The 17,237-nt window shown below is 56.5% G+C and overlaps 3 protein-coding genes across 4 annotated transcripts; all 3 read right to left on the minus strand.

The window, feature by feature from the left end:
• Positions 1 to 3,216: 3,216 nt before the first annotated feature.
• On the minus strand, positions 3,217 to 8,941 carry P4HA3 (prolyl 4-hydroxylase subunit alpha 3; the record flags this gene model as incomplete). The annotated part of the gene is made up of 14 exons (XM_083855281.1): positions 3,217 to 3,287; positions 3,467 to 3,563; positions 3,766 to 3,834; positions 4,094 to 4,156; positions 4,720 to 4,879; positions 5,008 to 5,072; positions 5,607 to 5,783; positions 5,866 to 6,023; positions 6,213 to 6,264; positions 6,361 to 6,510; positions 6,839 to 7,053; positions 7,390 to 7,532; positions 7,977 to 8,328; positions 8,908 to 8,941. 14 exons carry the CDS (start codon positions 8,939 to 8,941, stop codon positions 3,217 to 3,219), a joined length of 1,806 nt encoding a protein of 601 aa, XP_083711407.1.
• A 580-nt stretch (positions 8,942 to 9,521) lies between these two features.
• NEU3 (neuraminidase 3) lies at positions 9,522 to 11,926 on the minus strand. 2 transcript variants are annotated; one of them, XM_083854973.1, is made up of 4 exons: positions 11,912 to 11,926; positions 11,118 to 11,173; positions 10,789 to 11,025; positions 9,522 to 10,688 (listed from the first exon to the last, which is right to left on the minus strand). In XM_083854973.1, the coding sequence occupies exons 2-4, from the start codon at positions 11,142 to 11,144 to the stop codon at positions 9,741 to 9,743; spliced, it is 1,212 nt and encodes a 403-aa protein (XP_083711099.1). In that variant the 5' UTR covers positions 11,145 to 11,173; positions 11,912 to 11,926; the 3' UTR covers positions 9,522 to 9,740. The 2 variants fall into 2 exon arrangements, with proteins under 2 accessions (XP_083711099.1, XP_083711098.1); XM_083854972.1 differs by having other exon boundaries at positions 10,789 to 11,028; positions 11,912 to 11,922.
• A 623-nt stretch (positions 11,927 to 12,549) lies between these two features.
• On the minus strand, positions 12,550 to 16,973 carry SPCS2 (signal peptidase complex subunit 2). Its single transcript, XM_083855330.1, has 5 exons — positions 16,901 to 16,973; positions 15,307 to 15,390; positions 14,847 to 15,011; positions 13,730 to 13,860; positions 12,550 to 13,406 (listed from the first exon to the last, which is right to left on the minus strand). The coding sequence occupies exons 1-5, from the start codon at positions 16,937 to 16,939 to the stop codon at positions 13,220 to 13,222; spliced, it is 606 nt and encodes a 201-aa protein (XP_083711456.1). The 5' UTR covers positions 16,940 to 16,973; the 3' UTR covers positions 12,550 to 13,219.
• Between the last annotated feature and the right edge of the window lie 264 nt (positions 16,974 to 17,237).

Below are 17,237 nucleotides of genomic sequence, written 5' to 3' on the forward strand. Positions count from 1 at the left end.
TTGCCAGATTATATGTACCGGACAAAGCTATCAGGGATTTGCATATGACTGGAGCATTGGGATTGTTGGAAAAGGAATATTTCCTGTACTGCCAAAGCAGGTACTCTTGCTTTGAATAAATCAACCCTTGAGTAAGGAATTAAACTCGGCCCTGGGGCTGTCCAGACAGAATTTCCCCCTCATACTGTGACAGGGGGGTCTGCAGAGGTGATGCATCAATAGGTAAAGTTGTTCATTTTCCCCTTTTGGCAAATGAAAGGCTTGGAAAACCTGAGGAAGCCCATTCCAGCCCCACTTTCTGCTTGTTTGCGATTTGCAAGCAGCATTGGGACGACTTGCAAAGGCAGAGCTGGGCAACACAGACCTTGGAGAATCCTCCCCTGGAGGGTCGATGGGGTATTAGAAAGAAGTTTTTTTACTATTTAGGCTCTGGCAGAGGTTGCGCAGAGAAGCTGTGGCTGCCCCTGGATCCCTGGAAATATCCAAGGCTAGGCTGGACAGGACTTGGAGCAACCTGGGATAGTGAAGGTGTCCCTCCCCATGGCAGGGGTGGGACTGGATGGGCTTTAAGGTTGGTCCCTACCCAAATGATTCTGATTCTCTGACTTTAGCATTGACATTTTTCCTCTTCTCCACTATTGCTTTTTCTTTTGGGAGCAGAAAGGCCTGGGAGGAGGGCTGTGTGGAGGTGCCTTGCCTTTAGGCAAGGTCAAAAAGTTGAGTTTATGGCTTTTCACTTCCAAGAACGCTTGGCCCTAGTGCATTCCACCACCAGTCTCTGAGCCTGGCACTCTGCTCACAGCCTGGAAGTGCCCTTTGTGTTGCCCAAACCTGCACCCCTTGGTTGTGTCCCCTCAGCACTGTGTCCATGTGGCATCTGACATGGCGGGAATGAGATTGGGTGTTTGCTCCAGGTGTTGCTGCTGGATGCTTGGCCAGTTGTGGCTGAGCTTTCCCAGTGTGGCAGGGTGACCTCCTGCCATGTGCTGCTGTTTCCAGAAGGAAAATGTGTGTGTGTGTGTGTGTGTGTGTGTGTGAGAGAGAGAGAGAGAGTTCTCTGGAGACCACACGCTGTGTCCCTTGTCAGCCTCATCCTGGTCTTGTCTTGTTCTGTGTCTGTTTCCCTTGCCTACAAATAAAGCATTTGTGAAAGGTCTGGAGTAGGAATTCCTGCTTTCCCTTTAGCTGTGATACTTGGGCTCCTTGGAGCAGCCTGTGGAGGAAGGGGGTTTATCCAGCTGCTCCTGCACCAGGCCCAACCCTTGGGTTTTTCTGGTGACTCACAGAAGCCTCTTGTCATCCAAAATGCTCCCCCATCCCTTCCCTGCACCCCATTGTGGGGAGGAGGGGGGAATTTAGCCTCAGCTTTCACTTTTCCCCCTCCTTTCTGTGACCAATGACTCCCATGTGCACAGAAACATCTGGAAGCAATAAACCGGAGCAATGTGGCTGGTGAGTAACCTGTGCTCTGTTCAGCCTTCTCTGAGTCCTGCGGTGGTTGTTCCTGACTGAAAAGCAGGAATTGGGAGAAACTGGAAATCTTCCAGGCTGTTTGACATTCAGGCAGGTTTAACAGCCCCAAAGGGCTGCTGGAGGCTCTTCCCAGTGCTCCAGCTCCTGCTGTCCTGCCCAAATGCTCCTTGCAGCTCACCCTCTATCCCCGTGTGCCTACGGAAGGGTTAACCCACGGCCAGATCAACACAGCCAAGGAGTGATAAACGCACATTTCTGAACCCAAAGCATGCAGGAGAGCCTTGGGAAAGGTCTGCTTTCTGTTTCTACCCCCTTCCCCGATTTTTGGCCTTTTCCTTCCAGCTGGAAAAACGCCAGGAGGTGTTACAGTGACCTGGACCTCCCTGGGAAGCTGGGTTTCCATCCTGGAGGATTTGAATCTCATCCAAATCTCACCTAGAAGAGTATCTCGGTTTAGGATTAAAACGCTCTGGAATGAGTGCTTCCTCTAAAGAAAGGGTTCCAACAATCCGAAAGTGAAAAAAAAATCCTAATCGTTTGTTGCCAGAGCGCCCACATGGCACGGAAAAATTAATAAATACTAGATATTGAATTGTCCGACCTTAACACCACTGCCCCCCCCCCCCCCGATTAAAAAAAAAAAAAAAGTTTAAAAAAAATATAAAAAATAAATAAAAAAAAAAAAACACCACCACCAAATCCCAGGGAAAAAAAAAAAAAAAAAAAAAAAAATCCCACAACGGCCGCAAGGTGGTGAGAGGGGAAAGAAATGAAGAAATGGCGCCGGCTCCTGTGTCGGGGAAGGGGCAAACAAAGGGTGCACGCAGGAGCTCGGGCAAAACAGATGGGAACCTGGTGAATTCCTGGCGCGGGTCTGTTCCCCTCCTCACAGCAGATGAAGCTGATGCATTCGGTGTCCTTTTTCTCGTTGGCTCAGCTGTCCCGAGGCCTGGGGCGGCCCCTCCCTGTCCCGCCGGCCCCGGCCCGTGTCATCCCGCCGCCTCTCTGGGCCTGGGCCAAAACCAAACCCAACAGCCCAGGAGGGGAAAACAAAAAAAAAAAACAAAAAAACAAAAAAAAAAAAAAAAAAAAAAAAACCAACCCCAAACCGTTCTTGCCTAAGCTAACAAAACGCAAGCTAGCTAAGCAGCTGAGACAGCACGGTCTGCACCTGGGCAGCGAGGCCTTGGAGAAGAGAGAGCCCTGAGGGTCCCCCGACCCACCCTGGAGCTACAGCAGCCGTCGCTGGGCAGAGCAGTGAGCAGGGAACAGAGAACCCCCCAGGAGGATGAGGCTGGCTGGAGCTGGGGACGCGCTGTGTCACAGGTGTCCCCAGCCTGGCCCTCACCACACTCGGGCTGTCTCCCCTGGGAAGTGCCGGGCCCGGCTCCTGCCCCATGTCCGTGCGCGGCCGGGATCCCGGCAGCTGCTCTTGGCCTGCCCGTCACATAGGGATGGAGAGATGGAGCAGACAGGCTGGAAGGAACTGCCTTTTCCCCGAGACTGAATTTTGGCATTCCAAGACAGATGGGAGCCCCAGGGACAGGGTTTGGCACCCCAGAACATACACCGGTTTAGTGTCTTTTGACTTTATTTCCAACCAGTTTGGCCATGGTCGAGCAAGTCCCGATCACCCCCTGCTCCTCCGCCACTCCCTTCCCTCCCTTGCTCGGCCCCTGGGGAGATGCTGTGCCGGGGTGGCTTTGCTTCCCACAGATGTCACATCTGTGATCCCACGGCGGCTCAGTCCTGTGGATCAGCACTGCACGGCCGCCGAAACTCCTGGCCGTGTTCATGGATCCACTTATTCGCCACTGGAACGGACAAGTCCCTGTCTGTTCCCATCCCTCTGCACCCTTCTCTAACCCTGTGCTGGTATCAGGGAACTTTTTCCCTGCTATGCAGGATGTTTGTGCATTCCCAGCCCCTCTTGCCTCCCTGCTGGTGGAGCTGTCCCTCCAACCCCGAGTAACCCTGGGGTAGCATCTCTCACCCCATTTGTCCCCGGCCAGGACGGGGCAGCCGGCATGGAGGGTGTCCCCATCACCATTCCCGTTTCTCCGCAGGTTCCACCAGAAAAGTGCTGCATTCTGCAGAGCAGAGATGGGTTTGGTACCCTAAAACAGACCTGGGATCCCCAAGACTGAGTTTTGGCACCCCAAAACAGATTAGGGAGTCCCAGGCTGGGGTTTGGCATCAGGAGAGCCTTGGCCAGAACTCCCTGCAAGAGCTGAGGTACAGATAGCAGCGTCCTCCCTTCCCTGCTCCCAGTGATTCCAAATGACTCCTTACCTTGACCACAGGCACGCTGAAATTGGCATAGATGAAAGCAGTGGAGCCTCCAGCCTCTACTGCACTCAGCTGGAAAAGCAGCAAAAATAGGAGCCGTGGATCCCCCCTTCCCTGTGATGCTCCTTTGCACAGGGAAACTGAGGCACAAAACCTCCCTTGGGCCCCAACTCTGTTCCCCTCGTGCTTGGCACGGCACAAGCTCCTGAATACTCCACAGAGTTTGGCACTTCCACCCACTGCAGTGTTTTAGGGCTGCCCTCACCCCTCTCATACCCTGAGGGCCCAGCCAGTGCCAACTCTCCAGGCTTGGAAATGAGGGACGACTCACATAGATCATGATTGTGGCGATCCTGTTGCCCGACTTCATTCTGTACAGGGGGCTCTTCATGGACTGCTCCAACAGGGGAGGTGGGGACGGTGAATCCCATGGGGACAGTCAGTCCTGCACTGACACGGCTCAGCCTGGAGGCACCTCACCCCCCAGCAGCTCTAGCTGCCCCACACTGTTCCCCTCCCAGAAAATCCCTCCCTCTCCCTTCTTTTTTCTCCCTCCTTCCCTCCCTTCCCAGAAATACCCCAGGTACCCACCCAGGGATCACTATCCTGGGACCATCCATCCTACCCCTGCCAGAGACCATCCCAGGGTGCATCACTAGGAATATCTCAGGGAATAATCAAGGGATCACCATGGGGACACCCCTAGGGACCACTTGGGGTCTTCCTTTGGGCACCATCCCAGCAGCAGCAGCATCATGATCAGCATCCCACTGCCCATCTCCAGGAATATCTGAGGGATTACCCAAGAGTTCTCCTTCAGGAACTTCTGAGGAATCACCCCAGGGCCCATCCTCAGGAACATCCCAGGGACCGCTCCTCCACCCCAGCAGTACCACAGGAACCACCCTGGGCATCACCCCATGGCCCCCCACGGCCCCACCCTGGCAGCTCCCTGACCGTGGCGTGGTCGAAGTGTGGCTCGTAGTGTCCCCCCAGGCCGTAGTTGACCACCTGCAGGTACTCGGCGTAGGGCGGCCGCAGGTCCAGGCCGGTGAGGGCGGCCATGCGCCGATCCAAGGCCTGCACCACCGGGTCGGCCGTGTCCTTGAGCCAGGCGCTGCGGGACCACCCCCCGTCAGCCCCCCAAATTCATCTGCAGCTGGGCTTTACCCTCAGGGTGCTGCTGGAGGAGCCAGGCCTCCCAGCATGGCACCTCAGAGGTGGCCATGGAGGGGCGGCTGCTACCTCTTGCTTATCCGGTACTCGGCTTTCTGCTGCTTCTCCCCAGAGGCAACCACGGATCTCTGCAGCTGCAGGACACATGGGGGATGCATGTTGCCACACATGGAGACCCTCACCCCAAGTAGGGGCCATGGTCAGGGTCAAAGTTGATGGGTTTGTACCAGCTGGTTGCCAAACATCCCACCCCAAGGTGTCTCACTGGGGTGAGGGGAGCAGTGACAGCAGGTGGAGCCAATGCAGTAGGGTGTCACCAAGTCAAGGCTGGTTGGGAAGTGGTTTAGGTGCATCCGTGGACCTGGTTTCTTCCAAAGTATCTTTTGAGGGGTTCAGATGGAACTGGGGCCATCATCCCCAGGGTTTCATCTAATCCTACAGTGGTTTGGGTTGGGAAGGTCCTTCCAAGATCATCCAGTTCCACCCCCCTGCCATAGGCAGGGACACCTTTCACTAGACCAGGATGCTGCAAGCCCTGTCCCATTTGAACTCCCTGGAGGAGGCTTTGGTCTTAAAACCCCTTCTATCTCTGCATTCACCCTGGATCACGATCTCCTGGGACACCCTTCTGCAGGGAAGGGACATCGCTGGAGACAGGGATGGCTCACCCAGGGCCCTGCCAACCCCTTGATAGTCTCAGCCTCGGCGTCAGTGATGAAATCATGGTATAGAGCCACGTAGGGCTGGATCTGGACCATCTCTTTCTTGGCAGGCTGGAGGAGGAGGTAGGGGCTGCTGTTGGTCTCGTAGGAGCAGCTGAGGTGCAGGAGCCGCTCTGGGGCTGGCTGGGGAGGAAAAGGACCAAGGAGGGCATGAAAGGGGGACAGCAGTGGTGGTGGGGGACCATGGCACCCCTGCCAGTCCCACCTGTCCCCTGGGGCGCTGGCACAGCTCCTCATAGGCATCACGGCTCTGCAGGCGGGTGCTGTTGGGGCGCTGCAGGGGGCCAGTGCTTGCCCCTGTCCCCATCTCCAGCAGCTTCTTGTACTTGGCCACATTCCTCGACACCCTCTGGTTACTGGGATCTGCTGGGAAGGTGATGTCACCCAGAATGCTGCATCCCCATCAACCCCCTTGCCTGGCATCGGTCCCTGGAGAATTACCCCAGATGGGGGCAAGAAATGGGGTGAGAGGGGCTTTTGCCATGCAGAGGTGATGGGGACATCCCAAAACTTTTCCCCTCTTCCTGCTGCATCCAGAGTTGTCCCACATACCGTAGCGGAGAAACTCTATTGAGAGGCTCAAGGCATGAGAGATGTTTCCAGCCTGGATGGGGGAGTGGATACCCCATGAGTATCCATCCTCCTGCCCATGGTTTGGCTCTGCTGGACACTGGGATGGGAAGGGGACTCATGGCTATACCATGAAGTAGGAGAAGGCCAGATGGTCAAGAGCATCCTCCAGGCTGCTCCGGTCCTCCAGGTTCCAGCTGCCATAGGAGAGGCGGAAGAGGCTGACAGCCTCCTCTAGCCATGCAATGGAGTGGTAATAGTCACCTGTGTCATAGGCCACCTGCGAGGTAACACATCACCTGCACCTCCAGCTGGGCCAGCCTGGCCTGCATCCCATCCCATCCCATCCCATCCCATCCCATCCCATCCCATCCCATCCCATCCCATCCCATCCCATCCCATCTCATCCCATCGCAATTCCCACCCATCCTGTACCATTGCATCTGTCACTTTCCTTTGCCACCTCCATCCCCATTCCCTCCCACATCATCCTTTCCTGTCCTATTTGCACCTGCACTTCCATCTCATCCCATGTAAAGAAACCCCGATGTCTGTCCCCATGGGAGCAGCATCCCAGGCCGGAGAAGCTAGGTGGAGCTCTCCCTCACCTTTCCCACATGGAAGCAGTCGTCGCCGGAGAGGGAGGCGAGCCGGCCGGGGCTGTAGAGGGGCGGGTGCCCGGCTCTCTGGAAAACACCGCGGGCCAAGCCCTGCACGCTGAGTGCGTAGACGTCCTGCAGCCGCATCAGCGCCCTGGCTGCCCCCTCCAGGTCCTCGGCTCCAGGCAGCTCCTGCTCCACCTCCCGGAGGCCAGCATGGAGTGCTGCAGGGTGGGAAAGAGGTGCAGGGTGGGGGATAAATGAAATTACGAGGTGCAATCACAGCTCTTTTCCCTGGGGACCACATATTCTGCTCCTCCATCCATTCTGCTCCTCCAACAATTTTCTTGCTTCTCCACCCGTTCCCCAGCCCCTCCATCTATTTCCTGGTTCCTCCATCCATTCTCCTGCTCCTCTACCCATTGACCCTTGCCCTCCATCTTGTTCTTCCACATGTTCCACTCTTCTGTCTATTCTCATGCTCCTCCATCCTTTCCCCACCACCTCCTGGCTCTGCCTAGGTGACAGAGGGGACACAAGGCTCAGCATCTTCCCTGTACCCTGGGTGTTCCTGGTGGCCTCGTCACTGTAGATGATGTTGGGCCAGTCAGAGTGGAGGCGCTTGATGAGGCTGAAGGCCAACAAGGGGTTGTCCACCGAGGCCTTGGGGTCCTGGTGCAGTGCCTGGACCTTCTCATAGAACCTACAAGGCACCCAATGGATCACTGTGCAGTTCAATGCTCCTCAGTGTTGACACCGCCTGGGTGTGGGCTGAGTCCCCCCATTGTTGGGCAGCTTTGCCCCGGAATCCATTCTTTGGCCAAGCCAGAGCTGAAATGTTGTTTGACACATCCCTGGTGTGTGTGTGGGGATGGCCCATGCCTTGGGGATGCTGTCCCCAGATCCCCACGGGTGAGGGGACCGTGTCCCCCTCCTGGGGCACGGCTGCGGGGAGGGAGGACGTGAACCGTGTCCGGTCTCAGCTCCTCGTCCTCTCACTACCCTCTTATTTAGGACCACCCCCAAAAATTACGTGCTGCAGAGAAGGTGGGGATGGGTTAACCCCTCCTCGTAGCCAGGGAACTGGGGCTGGGGGGCGGGATGGGTGGCTGGAGGGGAGCGGATGCCGCGGGGGGGGTGCCGGTACCTGCGGAGGCGGCGCAGGCGGGAGCTCTCGTCCCGCAGGTAGGAGCGGAGCCGGCGGAGCAGGCGGCGCTCGGCGCCCAGCGCTCCCCGCACGCTCAGCATCGCAGAGAACGTCTCGGCCGGGGCGGGGGGCGGCAGCAGCGCCAGCAGCGCCCCCAGCACCCCCAGCGCCCCCAGTGCTCCCAGCGCCCCCAGTGCTCCAAGGATCCTCAGTAGCTCCGGTGCCCCCCGTCCCAGCAGCGCACCCAGAACGCCCCGTACCCCGGGCGCTCCAAGCACCCACAGTGTCTCCAGTCCCAGCAACACCAACAGCACCGTCAGCGCCCCCAGTATCCCCAGCACCTCCAGCGCCCCTGCTCCCAGCAGTGGCCGCGGTACCCACAGTATCCCCAGTGGCCGCAGTATCCTCAGTGGCCCCGGCGCTCCAAGTATCCCCAAAACCCGCAGTACCCCCTGTACCTCCAGTCCCAGCAGCGCCCCCCGAGCCCCAGCAGCCCCAAGACCAGCAGTGCCCCCAGCACGCCCGGTGTCAGCCGTGCCCCAGCCGCATCCGGCCGCCGCCGCCGCCGAGAGAAGCCGGGGGAAAAGGGGCGGAGAGGCCCCGCCTTAGGGGGGAAAAGGGGTGGGGGGGTGCCCTGGATCCGCCACGCTGGCTGGGGAAGGCGGTGTGGGGCTGGTCCCCGTCCTGCTTTTCCCTGTCCCCATTCCAATCTGCCCCTCTTGTCCCTATCCTGCTTGTCCCCTTCTTGTCTGTCCCCGCCCTGCCCTGCCCCAGCCTCATCCTGCCTGTCCCTGCCCCTTTCCCTATATTGCCCTGGCCCCATCCTGCTCTGTCCTCAGCTCTATCCTGCCTGCCCGCTCCTGTCTGTCCCTATTTTGTCGTCTGTCTTCTCTTGTCTGGCCCCACCCTGCCTGTGGCCCTTCCATCTTGCCCTTCTGGCCTGTCCCTGGCCACATCCTGCCCATGCCCGTCTCGACTGGATCTTGTGTTCATCCTGCCTGTTGCTATCCTGCCATGCACTAACCCTGCCTGCCTCCATCCTGTCTCTCCATACACAAAACACAGCACCAGGATGGAGTGGGAGGTGCTGTGTTTGGGGCATCTTTCTGGGGCAGGGTCAGCTCCCTTGGGTCCCTGTATTGACTGGATTTCACGTGTTTTGGGAGAATTTTATTTGATAGCAGCAAATGTGGGGATGTGAGGTCATTGTCACTGTTGGGATGCTGCAACCTGTTCCCTATGGAGCAGAATGAAACACTCCCCAACATTCCCCCCAGCCCCCCCAAGATTCAAGAGCCTTTATCCCAGGAGGCAGGGAGAAACTCAGTCTAAAGCAGGCAAACAAAGAAAACAGGATAAAAACCAGTAAAAAGTGGGAATTCTCCGCCACCTGGAGGAATGTAGAAACTGGAATATTTTTAAGTAAACCAAGATTTTCCTCAGGGAATCAGCTGCTCTTGCTGGCACCTTCTGCTTTTCAGCTGCTACCAGGTAAAAAACGCTGATTTTTGGAGAAGCAGCGGCATTTCGTGTGCTGTGTGCTGTGCTGGCATTCCCCTTGGCCAACCCGGAGCAGATCCTGCACCGCCCCAGGTCACCGACAACACCTGATGGGCAATTAAAAGGGCATAATTAAATAAAAGGTCCATGATGCTGAGCCTCTGGAGCACCTGAAATATCCTGGTGAGGTCTCGGCACAGCCGTGCTCACTGGATCTGGCAGCCAATCCTCAGGAGTAACCGCACTGCCTAAAACGGGTCTATTTTAGGAAGCCTTCAGGTCCTGATCGTCAGAGAGGTCCAGGGTGAAGAGGCAGAAGGTGATTTCCTCACAGGCGCTGCTGGCGCCACACTCGAACAAGCACCCAAAAACGCCTCCAGGGCAGACAGCCAGGTCGGAGTATCCGGCCGGCCCAGCATGCAGCACCCACGGGCGCCTCCAGCCCGCCCTGTCCGGCGGCGACGGGTTCACGTAGAGCCCCAAATCGCGCCGGTGGTGCCGGTCGGTGGGGTGTGAGTACAGTAACCAGGTGGGCGCCTCGGCGGAGCAGGCGGGCGCGGCGAAGCTGACCACGCTGCCCTGGCAGCCCTGCGGCGGCTCCCTCAGCGCCCGGCACGGCTCCAGCCGCTGGAAGCGCAGCCCGCGGTCGGTGCTGAGCGCCACGGCCCGGTAGCCCCGCGGCGCCCGGGCGCTGCAGTACAGCAGGGGCTGCTGCTCGCCGCGGATCTCGGCCACTTGGCACTCGCCCGTCCGCTCCCCGCCCAGCAGCGCGCCCTTGTGCCAGTGGCGCCCGCCGTCGTCGCTGTAGAAGACGAGGGAATGCTGGCGGGTGAAGCACGGCAGCCGCAGGGCCCCGCACAGACAACCGTGCATGTAGTAGGTGTAGGCCGGCACCACCAGGCGCCCGGAGTCCAGCTGCACCCCGTGGCCTGGCCCCACAGCGAAGGTGGCCCACCGGGACAGGTCGGCGCCGATGGCCTCGTCGGTGACGTCCTGCAGCGCGCTCCAGCCGCGGCCACCATCCGCGCTGCTGGCGAAGCAGAGACGCGTGGCGCTGCGCCCACTCCAGATCTGGTAGTGCTCCGTCTCTCCCTGCTTCACGCAGATGCAGAAGAGGAAGACGGTGCCGCTCCTGGCGTCGTGGAGAGGACAGGGGTTCATGGTGCGGTGGCCGGGCAGCGTCAACGCCGACAGCTCCTCCATGGGACCCCACTGCCGGCAAGGAGGAAAAAGGGGCTCAGCCGCGGGGTCGCTGCTGGAGCCAGCCGGCATCACGGCCATCTCTCGTTCCTACAGCCCGGGGGGATTTTACCTTGACCGAGGAGCCGTGCCGGCGGCCCCGCCGCAGCACCAGGTACTTGGCATCCTCGTCCCGGGATGAGGAACGCTTTTCGGCAAAGGCCAGGAAGGAATCGTCTGGGGGGACGTAGAGCAGGGCCGGGATGCGGTAGGTCACCCCATCTGCCTGTTGGAACAGCGTCTCTGGAGGGAAAACCTGCGGCGATACTGGTGGTGGCAGTGGTGGGGGGCTCTCCTGGCCATCCCCCTGCTGCTGGAAGGGTGGGAAAGTCAGATGTAAAGGGTTAAATCCCACCGAAAGGAGAGGGTGGCCTGTACGGGGGGATAGGGATGAAGGCTCACCTTGAGGCAGGTAGTGGCCTGGGACATGGTGGCCTCCCTGAGGTTCCCCCTGGGACCTAAGCAGGATGGGAGAATGGGATGAGAGCAGAACCTCTCGGTGGGATCACAGCCGCCCTCCTGCCTGCCCGTGCTGTTCCCCTGCACTGCACAGACTCTCCTGCTTCACCCACGGTGCCATCTCCAGGCTGCTCCCAAGGCCTGTGCATCTCCTGCTCCGCACCACAACTCCCAGGCTCCCACTGCCTTAAGCTCCCCCCAAAGTCCCTGTACCCGGGCACCCTTCCATTCTTCACGCACCCTTCCATTCCCCATGCCTCCCTCTATTCCCCATGCACCCCTCCATTCCCCATGCCCCCCTCTATTCCCCATGCCCCCCTCCATTCCCCATGCCCCCTCTATTCCCCATGCACCCCTCCCACCTGGATCCCACCCTGCACCCCCCCCCATGTCCCTACGCCAGCCCACAGCACAAACCCCCTACACCCCAGCACGTACTGACCCCCTCCAGTGACAGACACCCCCTCCGTGCATCCCCCTTCACATGTCCTGACCCCGCTGCGCCCCCGCAGGCACTGATGGCCCCCCACCCACCTGCAGTACCCAGGTTGCCCCCGGCACCCCCACAGCCCCACTCCCCTACTCCCTGCACGCACCTAGCCCCCGGTGACCCCCCAGTCCCCGTCCCCCTGCACCCCCCCACCCCTCGCAAGCACCGAGCCCCATCCCCTCCGTGCCGCGACCCCCCCGCACTCCCCCATCCCCCGCAGTTCCGCATCCCCCCCATCCCCGCAGACCTCGCTCCTGCCGCCGCCGCCGCGCTCCGCCTCTTCCTGCAATTCAGGAGCGGGAGAAGGGCCGGACCAGGCGCTCGGCGGCCCAAGGAAGCGAGCGGGGATCCAGCTGTCGGGGTATCAGAGCCTGGCGCAGGTGCCAGAGGGCAGCAGGGACCATACCTGTGCAGGTGTGAGCAGGTGATGTGCTCCTCCCCTGGAGCTCCTACGGGTGGAATATCAATGGTGCAATATCCGGAGGAGATTGACCGGTGGAGCCGCTGCCGAGAAGAAGCAGGAGCGAAGCCAAGAGAAGGACGCAGGCAGGACCCTGCTTGGGATGGCAGGAGAATCCCCTCCCGGCCGCCCTTGCCTTCCCAGGTGCTCCTGTGGAACAGGCGTGGAGAGGGAGGGCCGGAAAATCATGAAGGTCCATGTGGGAGGCCCCTGAGGTGAGGCAGACAAGCCCAACCAGTTCTACAAGATAAAAAGACTTATCCTGTGTACTTTATCCTGTGGCACCTGGGGACGAGGTTTAGGTGACGAAATTGTGGTGGTGCTGTGGGAATGCCAGGACTCTTCCACCTTAAGGATTTTGTGAACTGGGATTCCCTCCCCAGGCATGAAACACCCCAGAGATGCTCCAGGACACGTCTGATGTCTGTTCTTCCCTTTTATTGAAAAAACAACCAAAAAAAAATCTCTCTTTTAAAAAATGCCAGTTTATAGAAGGGACACATGGAACAGGAGATGCCATAAGGGAACCGCGGGACAGACAGACACAGCTTGGAAAATCTTTTACACTTTCTGAGAAGCTTCGTGGCTGAGCACACAGAAATAGCATATTTGATTCTCCACTCCCAACACATAAAAGGTTCTTATATAAAACAATCCTCTACCCCCAATTAGATAAATACAAAAATAAAGCAAACTTGTTTGCGAGGGGATGGTTGTTTCACAGAAGGGTTTTGTCCTGAACTCCTAACAGAAAATGGAAAGGTGGGATTGGTAAAGCCCCCTGGAGACAGAGCCATGTGATAAAGCACTGCCAGGTAAAGCAGAGGATGCTGGGGCAGCATTGGTGATGTGCTTCCCCTCCTGAGGGTCCCCAAAATCCAACTCTGGGATCTGCCTCAGAGCCTGGAAGGCAGGCACACAGACCAAGCTTAGCCATGAGCTTCAACAAATCTTGGGTCCAAGATTAAAATTCCTGCTTATCCAAAATGAAATAGGACTTCAGGACAAAAACAGAGGCCATGATTCACTTTCTTTGCCATTTGACTTTATTGGTGTTAATTTAGCAGGCTCCTGGGAGGCAGGTCGGCTCTGAAATCATTTTGTTTTCCTCTCCAGGGCCAGGCTGTCGTGCAGCTTGGACACCTCCGGCTCATAGGCCTCCATGACTAATGTCCCGTTGTTGTCGAAGAACTTGGCAATGGATTTGGTGAACTCGGCTTCCCTCTGCTGTTTGGTTTTCCCGCTGATGAACGTCAGCTTCAGGGTGTACTTGTCATCAAACCTGCAGGGGGGCAGACAGACCTCAGGGCAGGATCCCACTGGGGACACAAACCCCCCTCCTGTTTAAGGGAAAACCCTCCTGGACTGGAGGTTCCCACCTGGGCACTCACAATTAACACAATTAAAGGCTTTTACACCCTGCATTAAAGAGAAGTGAAACACAAACATCAGTGATAGAAAACCACTCAGAGCCGCTCCCATTCCTAGCCCAGGCTATGAATTTTGATGGAGCAGAATGAATTAGGTTTCGGAAGCACAGGCAGTATTTTGGGTGATCTCTGGGGAGGGAGGGATGGCCCAGAAGGCTGCCAGAGCAAACAGTACCGTTTGAGGCTGGAGGAGAGCTGCCAGACATCGTCAGGATCCATCCCCGCCGGGTCCTTCCTGTGAGCCACCAGGAAAATACTCTTCTCTTTGTATGAGGTATAAATGGTCAGGATTCCCATCATCACAAAATATGTGCAGAGAAAGTTAAGGAAATTAAGAAGGTGCAAGGAGAAGCAGAAATTAGGCAGAGAAGTCGCTTGGATCCCCTCAGACAATGTTGTTTAACCACCTCTCGTGACATTTTAATTCCAAACAGGATGTTTGGCTGATGCTTCATTAGCAGAAGAAATTAAGTAATAAACTTTAGTAATTTACTATTCATTCCCTGGAAGTGTCCAAGGCCAGGCTGGGCAGGGCTTGGAGCAACCTGGGATAGTGGAAGTGTCTCTGCCCATGGCAGGAGGTTGGAACTGGATGAGCTTTAAGGCCCCTTCCCACCCAAACCAATCTGGGATTCTGACATTTGCTGGGAGAGAGTGGGGAAACTTGGGACTGAACAAGCCACAGAAGGAGTTGCTGGGCATTCCTCCTAAGCACAGACCAAGCAGTTCCTTTCCCACTTTCAGAATTAAGTAATTTCAAGTGCTCCAAGACAAATCACCCATTTGTTCTGAAAGCCACCCAGAACAGTCAGGAACAAGGAAATTCCTTAGGATCCCAGAATTGTTTAGATTGGAAAACATCTGTGAGACCATTGAGTCCAACCATTCCCCCAGTCCACCACTAATCCTTTGCACTGCTGAACCTCATGGGGTGACCTCAGCCCATGGATCCAGCCTGTCCAGATCCCTCTGCAGGGAGCTGCTGGCAAGAATTTCCTCTTTCCCCTCTCAGTATCTGACCTGTGGTATTAGGGAAAAGCAAACATGTCTGTAACCAGACTGTGGATGGAATAAAAAAAAAAAAAAGATCTCCCTCAGATCCAAATTTAAGGGCATTACACCCAGACAGGCAAGAATTTTCCCATCACATGAAAACTGGCTGATTGTCAGCTGATCTCCACACCACAGGAAGTGTAATTCCCACAGGCCTGAAAATGGGAATATCCAACAGGGCTTTGTTCATGTGGAAAAATCAAACCCTTCTGGTACCACCAAGAAAAGATGTGTAAAGGATATGAGACAACACAAAAGGCAAGGACCGGTTTGGATTCAGGAAAAGGGTGCAGGTAATCCCAAATCAAAGCAACAATGGCAAAGAGACAAGAGATTGTGCAGATGATGAGGCGGCCATCAATCAAATGGAAATTTTCCACGTATTTGTACTTCTCCAGGAGCACCTGAGGGAGAAACAGGCAGCTGAGTGTATTGTGAGCTTTTCAGGAATTTGACACGCAGTTTCTGGGAAGGGTTTGAAGGGAACAATCCCAGTGGCAAAGGTAAACTGAGCAGAAAGTTTATGGGGAATTAATGTCTGCATCAGGCATCTTGATAATTGATCCCTATTAGGCACAAACACGTGGGAATGGATATGGATACATCCCTGGCATGGATACGGGCACAACCAACCCCCAAAAAGCAGGAAAGAAAATCAGAGTTTCCCAAGAGGGACACCTCAGCAGAGAGAGAACCCACCTTTTTGGCAGAGTCATCCAAGGAATTTTTCACAGCTGAACCATCCCATTTGTCAATTTTTACTGGCTTGTCATCGATCTTCCACTGCAATGGAAACAGTGTGGAGTGAGGGGAATTTCATCCCAATGCATTTGTTCCTGCTGTGAGCACCAAGACAAAACAGAAAGCAGCTGCCTTTTTGGGAAAACCAGGCTGGACAGAGGGAATCTGCACCCAAAAGCTGCCTGAGCAGTACTGTGCCCGTTTCTGGGCAGGTTTCAGCTCATACACCCTGTCACAGGTTTGAAGTGGCCCTGAGAGCAGGTTTCATTTTGCTTCTGCATTTGCTGCTCCTGCTGCCGTCCCCAGGAAGTGACAGTTGAGCTGAATTCCTGCCTTTGGATGTATTCCCACTTTCCAGCCACACTGCTGGAAACACACTCCAGCCACAGACTCTTGGGGGATGGAGGAAAATTTCAAGAACCCCCAACTATCTTTGTACAAGGGGAGAATTAAAAGGCACAAACAAGAAATTTCAGGTAAACCATTCTGCAGAACAAAAGGAAAGAACTCTGTCGCTGCCATATTCAAATCTTCTGCAGGAATGGGTCTCTCCCCAGTAACAATTCCCATATACAATGGCTCAGCTTTTCCAAGGGGTCCACCTTCCCCTGAACCACATTATTTTTTAGTGACATGTCAGTCCGAGCCCTGAGCACCCTAAGTAATCTCTTATTTCAAACACTTGAGTGACTGGAGCTGGAATCGTAGCTGCCAGTAAAGCAATCCTCAATTTCACTCATGTTATTTTCCTGCTCTGGAAGCTCCCAAGCCGGATTGATTAACTACCAGTCCAAAGAGCTCCTTCCCCTCCTCTGGAAGGAACAAAACCACTTTAAAATATGATGTAAAACTCGATCTGCTTCCTCTGCAGCCACACAGGGAAAAGCCCAATTATCCCCCAGGCCCGGCATGTGGGAATTATGAGGCACACAGTGAATGTCACTGCATGTCCACGAGGTTTGTGATGCACAAAAGCAACAGCCAGAAGGATCTAAAAATCAAGGAGAACTGGGACAGAGCTCTCACATCAGTCTGTAGTACCAAATATTTTACGTGGCTGCTTTTTGAAGCATTTTTTCCAGCACACATGTTAGTTGGAAGCCAAAGCCTTTGCTGTAAGAGAATAGGGTCGAATTCTTTCCACTGTTTATTTTTCCTCACACAAGCATCTTCAGCCCGGGAAGATGACCAGGGCTGAAGGGAGGATGCTCAGGGCTGAAGGGGGATTCTCAGAGATGGGGATTCTCAGGGATGGAGATGCTCAGGAACGGGGATGCTCAGGAATGGGGATGCTCAGGAATAGGGATGCTCAGGAATAGGGATGTTCAGGAATGGGGATGCTCAGGAATAGGGATGCTTAGGAACAGGGATGCTCAGGGATGAGGGCGGATGCTCAGGGATGGGGATGCCCAGGGGTGAAGGATGGATGCCCAGGGCTTAGGGAGGGATGCCCAGGCGTGAAAGGTGGAAGCCCAGGGCTGGCGGGGCGCTGCCCGGGGGCCCGGGGGGGCGGGGGACGCTCGGGGCGGCTCAGGAGCCCCGGCCGCGGTACCTTGTCCAGGAGCCCGTTCCGGCCGCTCTTGGCCGCCATCTTCTCGCCGCCTCCGCCCCCGCCCTGCCCGCGACACCTGGGCGCCCCTGATTGGTGGCGCGGGAGGAAGTGCGGCCCCCCTCGCGCCGCGCGGCACGCTGGGAAATGCAGTCCGTCATGCCTGCCGTCCTTATGACGTGGAAAAGGTGTTCGCATCATGGAATCACAGGATCTGGGTTGGGAGCCACCTTAGAACCCATCCAGCCCCACCCCCTGCCATGGGTAGTGGAACCTTCCACTAGATCAGGTTGCTCCCAGCCCCGTCCGCCCCCAAAAGGGCTGTCTAGTCCCGGCACAG

The sequence above is a fragment of the Zosterops lateralis genome (assembly GCF_965231275.1).
Source record: "Zosterops lateralis genome assembly, chromosome: 2".
In the NCBI taxonomy this organism is placed as follows: domain Eukaryota; kingdom Metazoa; phylum Chordata; class Aves; order Passeriformes; family Zosteropidae; genus Zosterops; species Zosterops lateralis.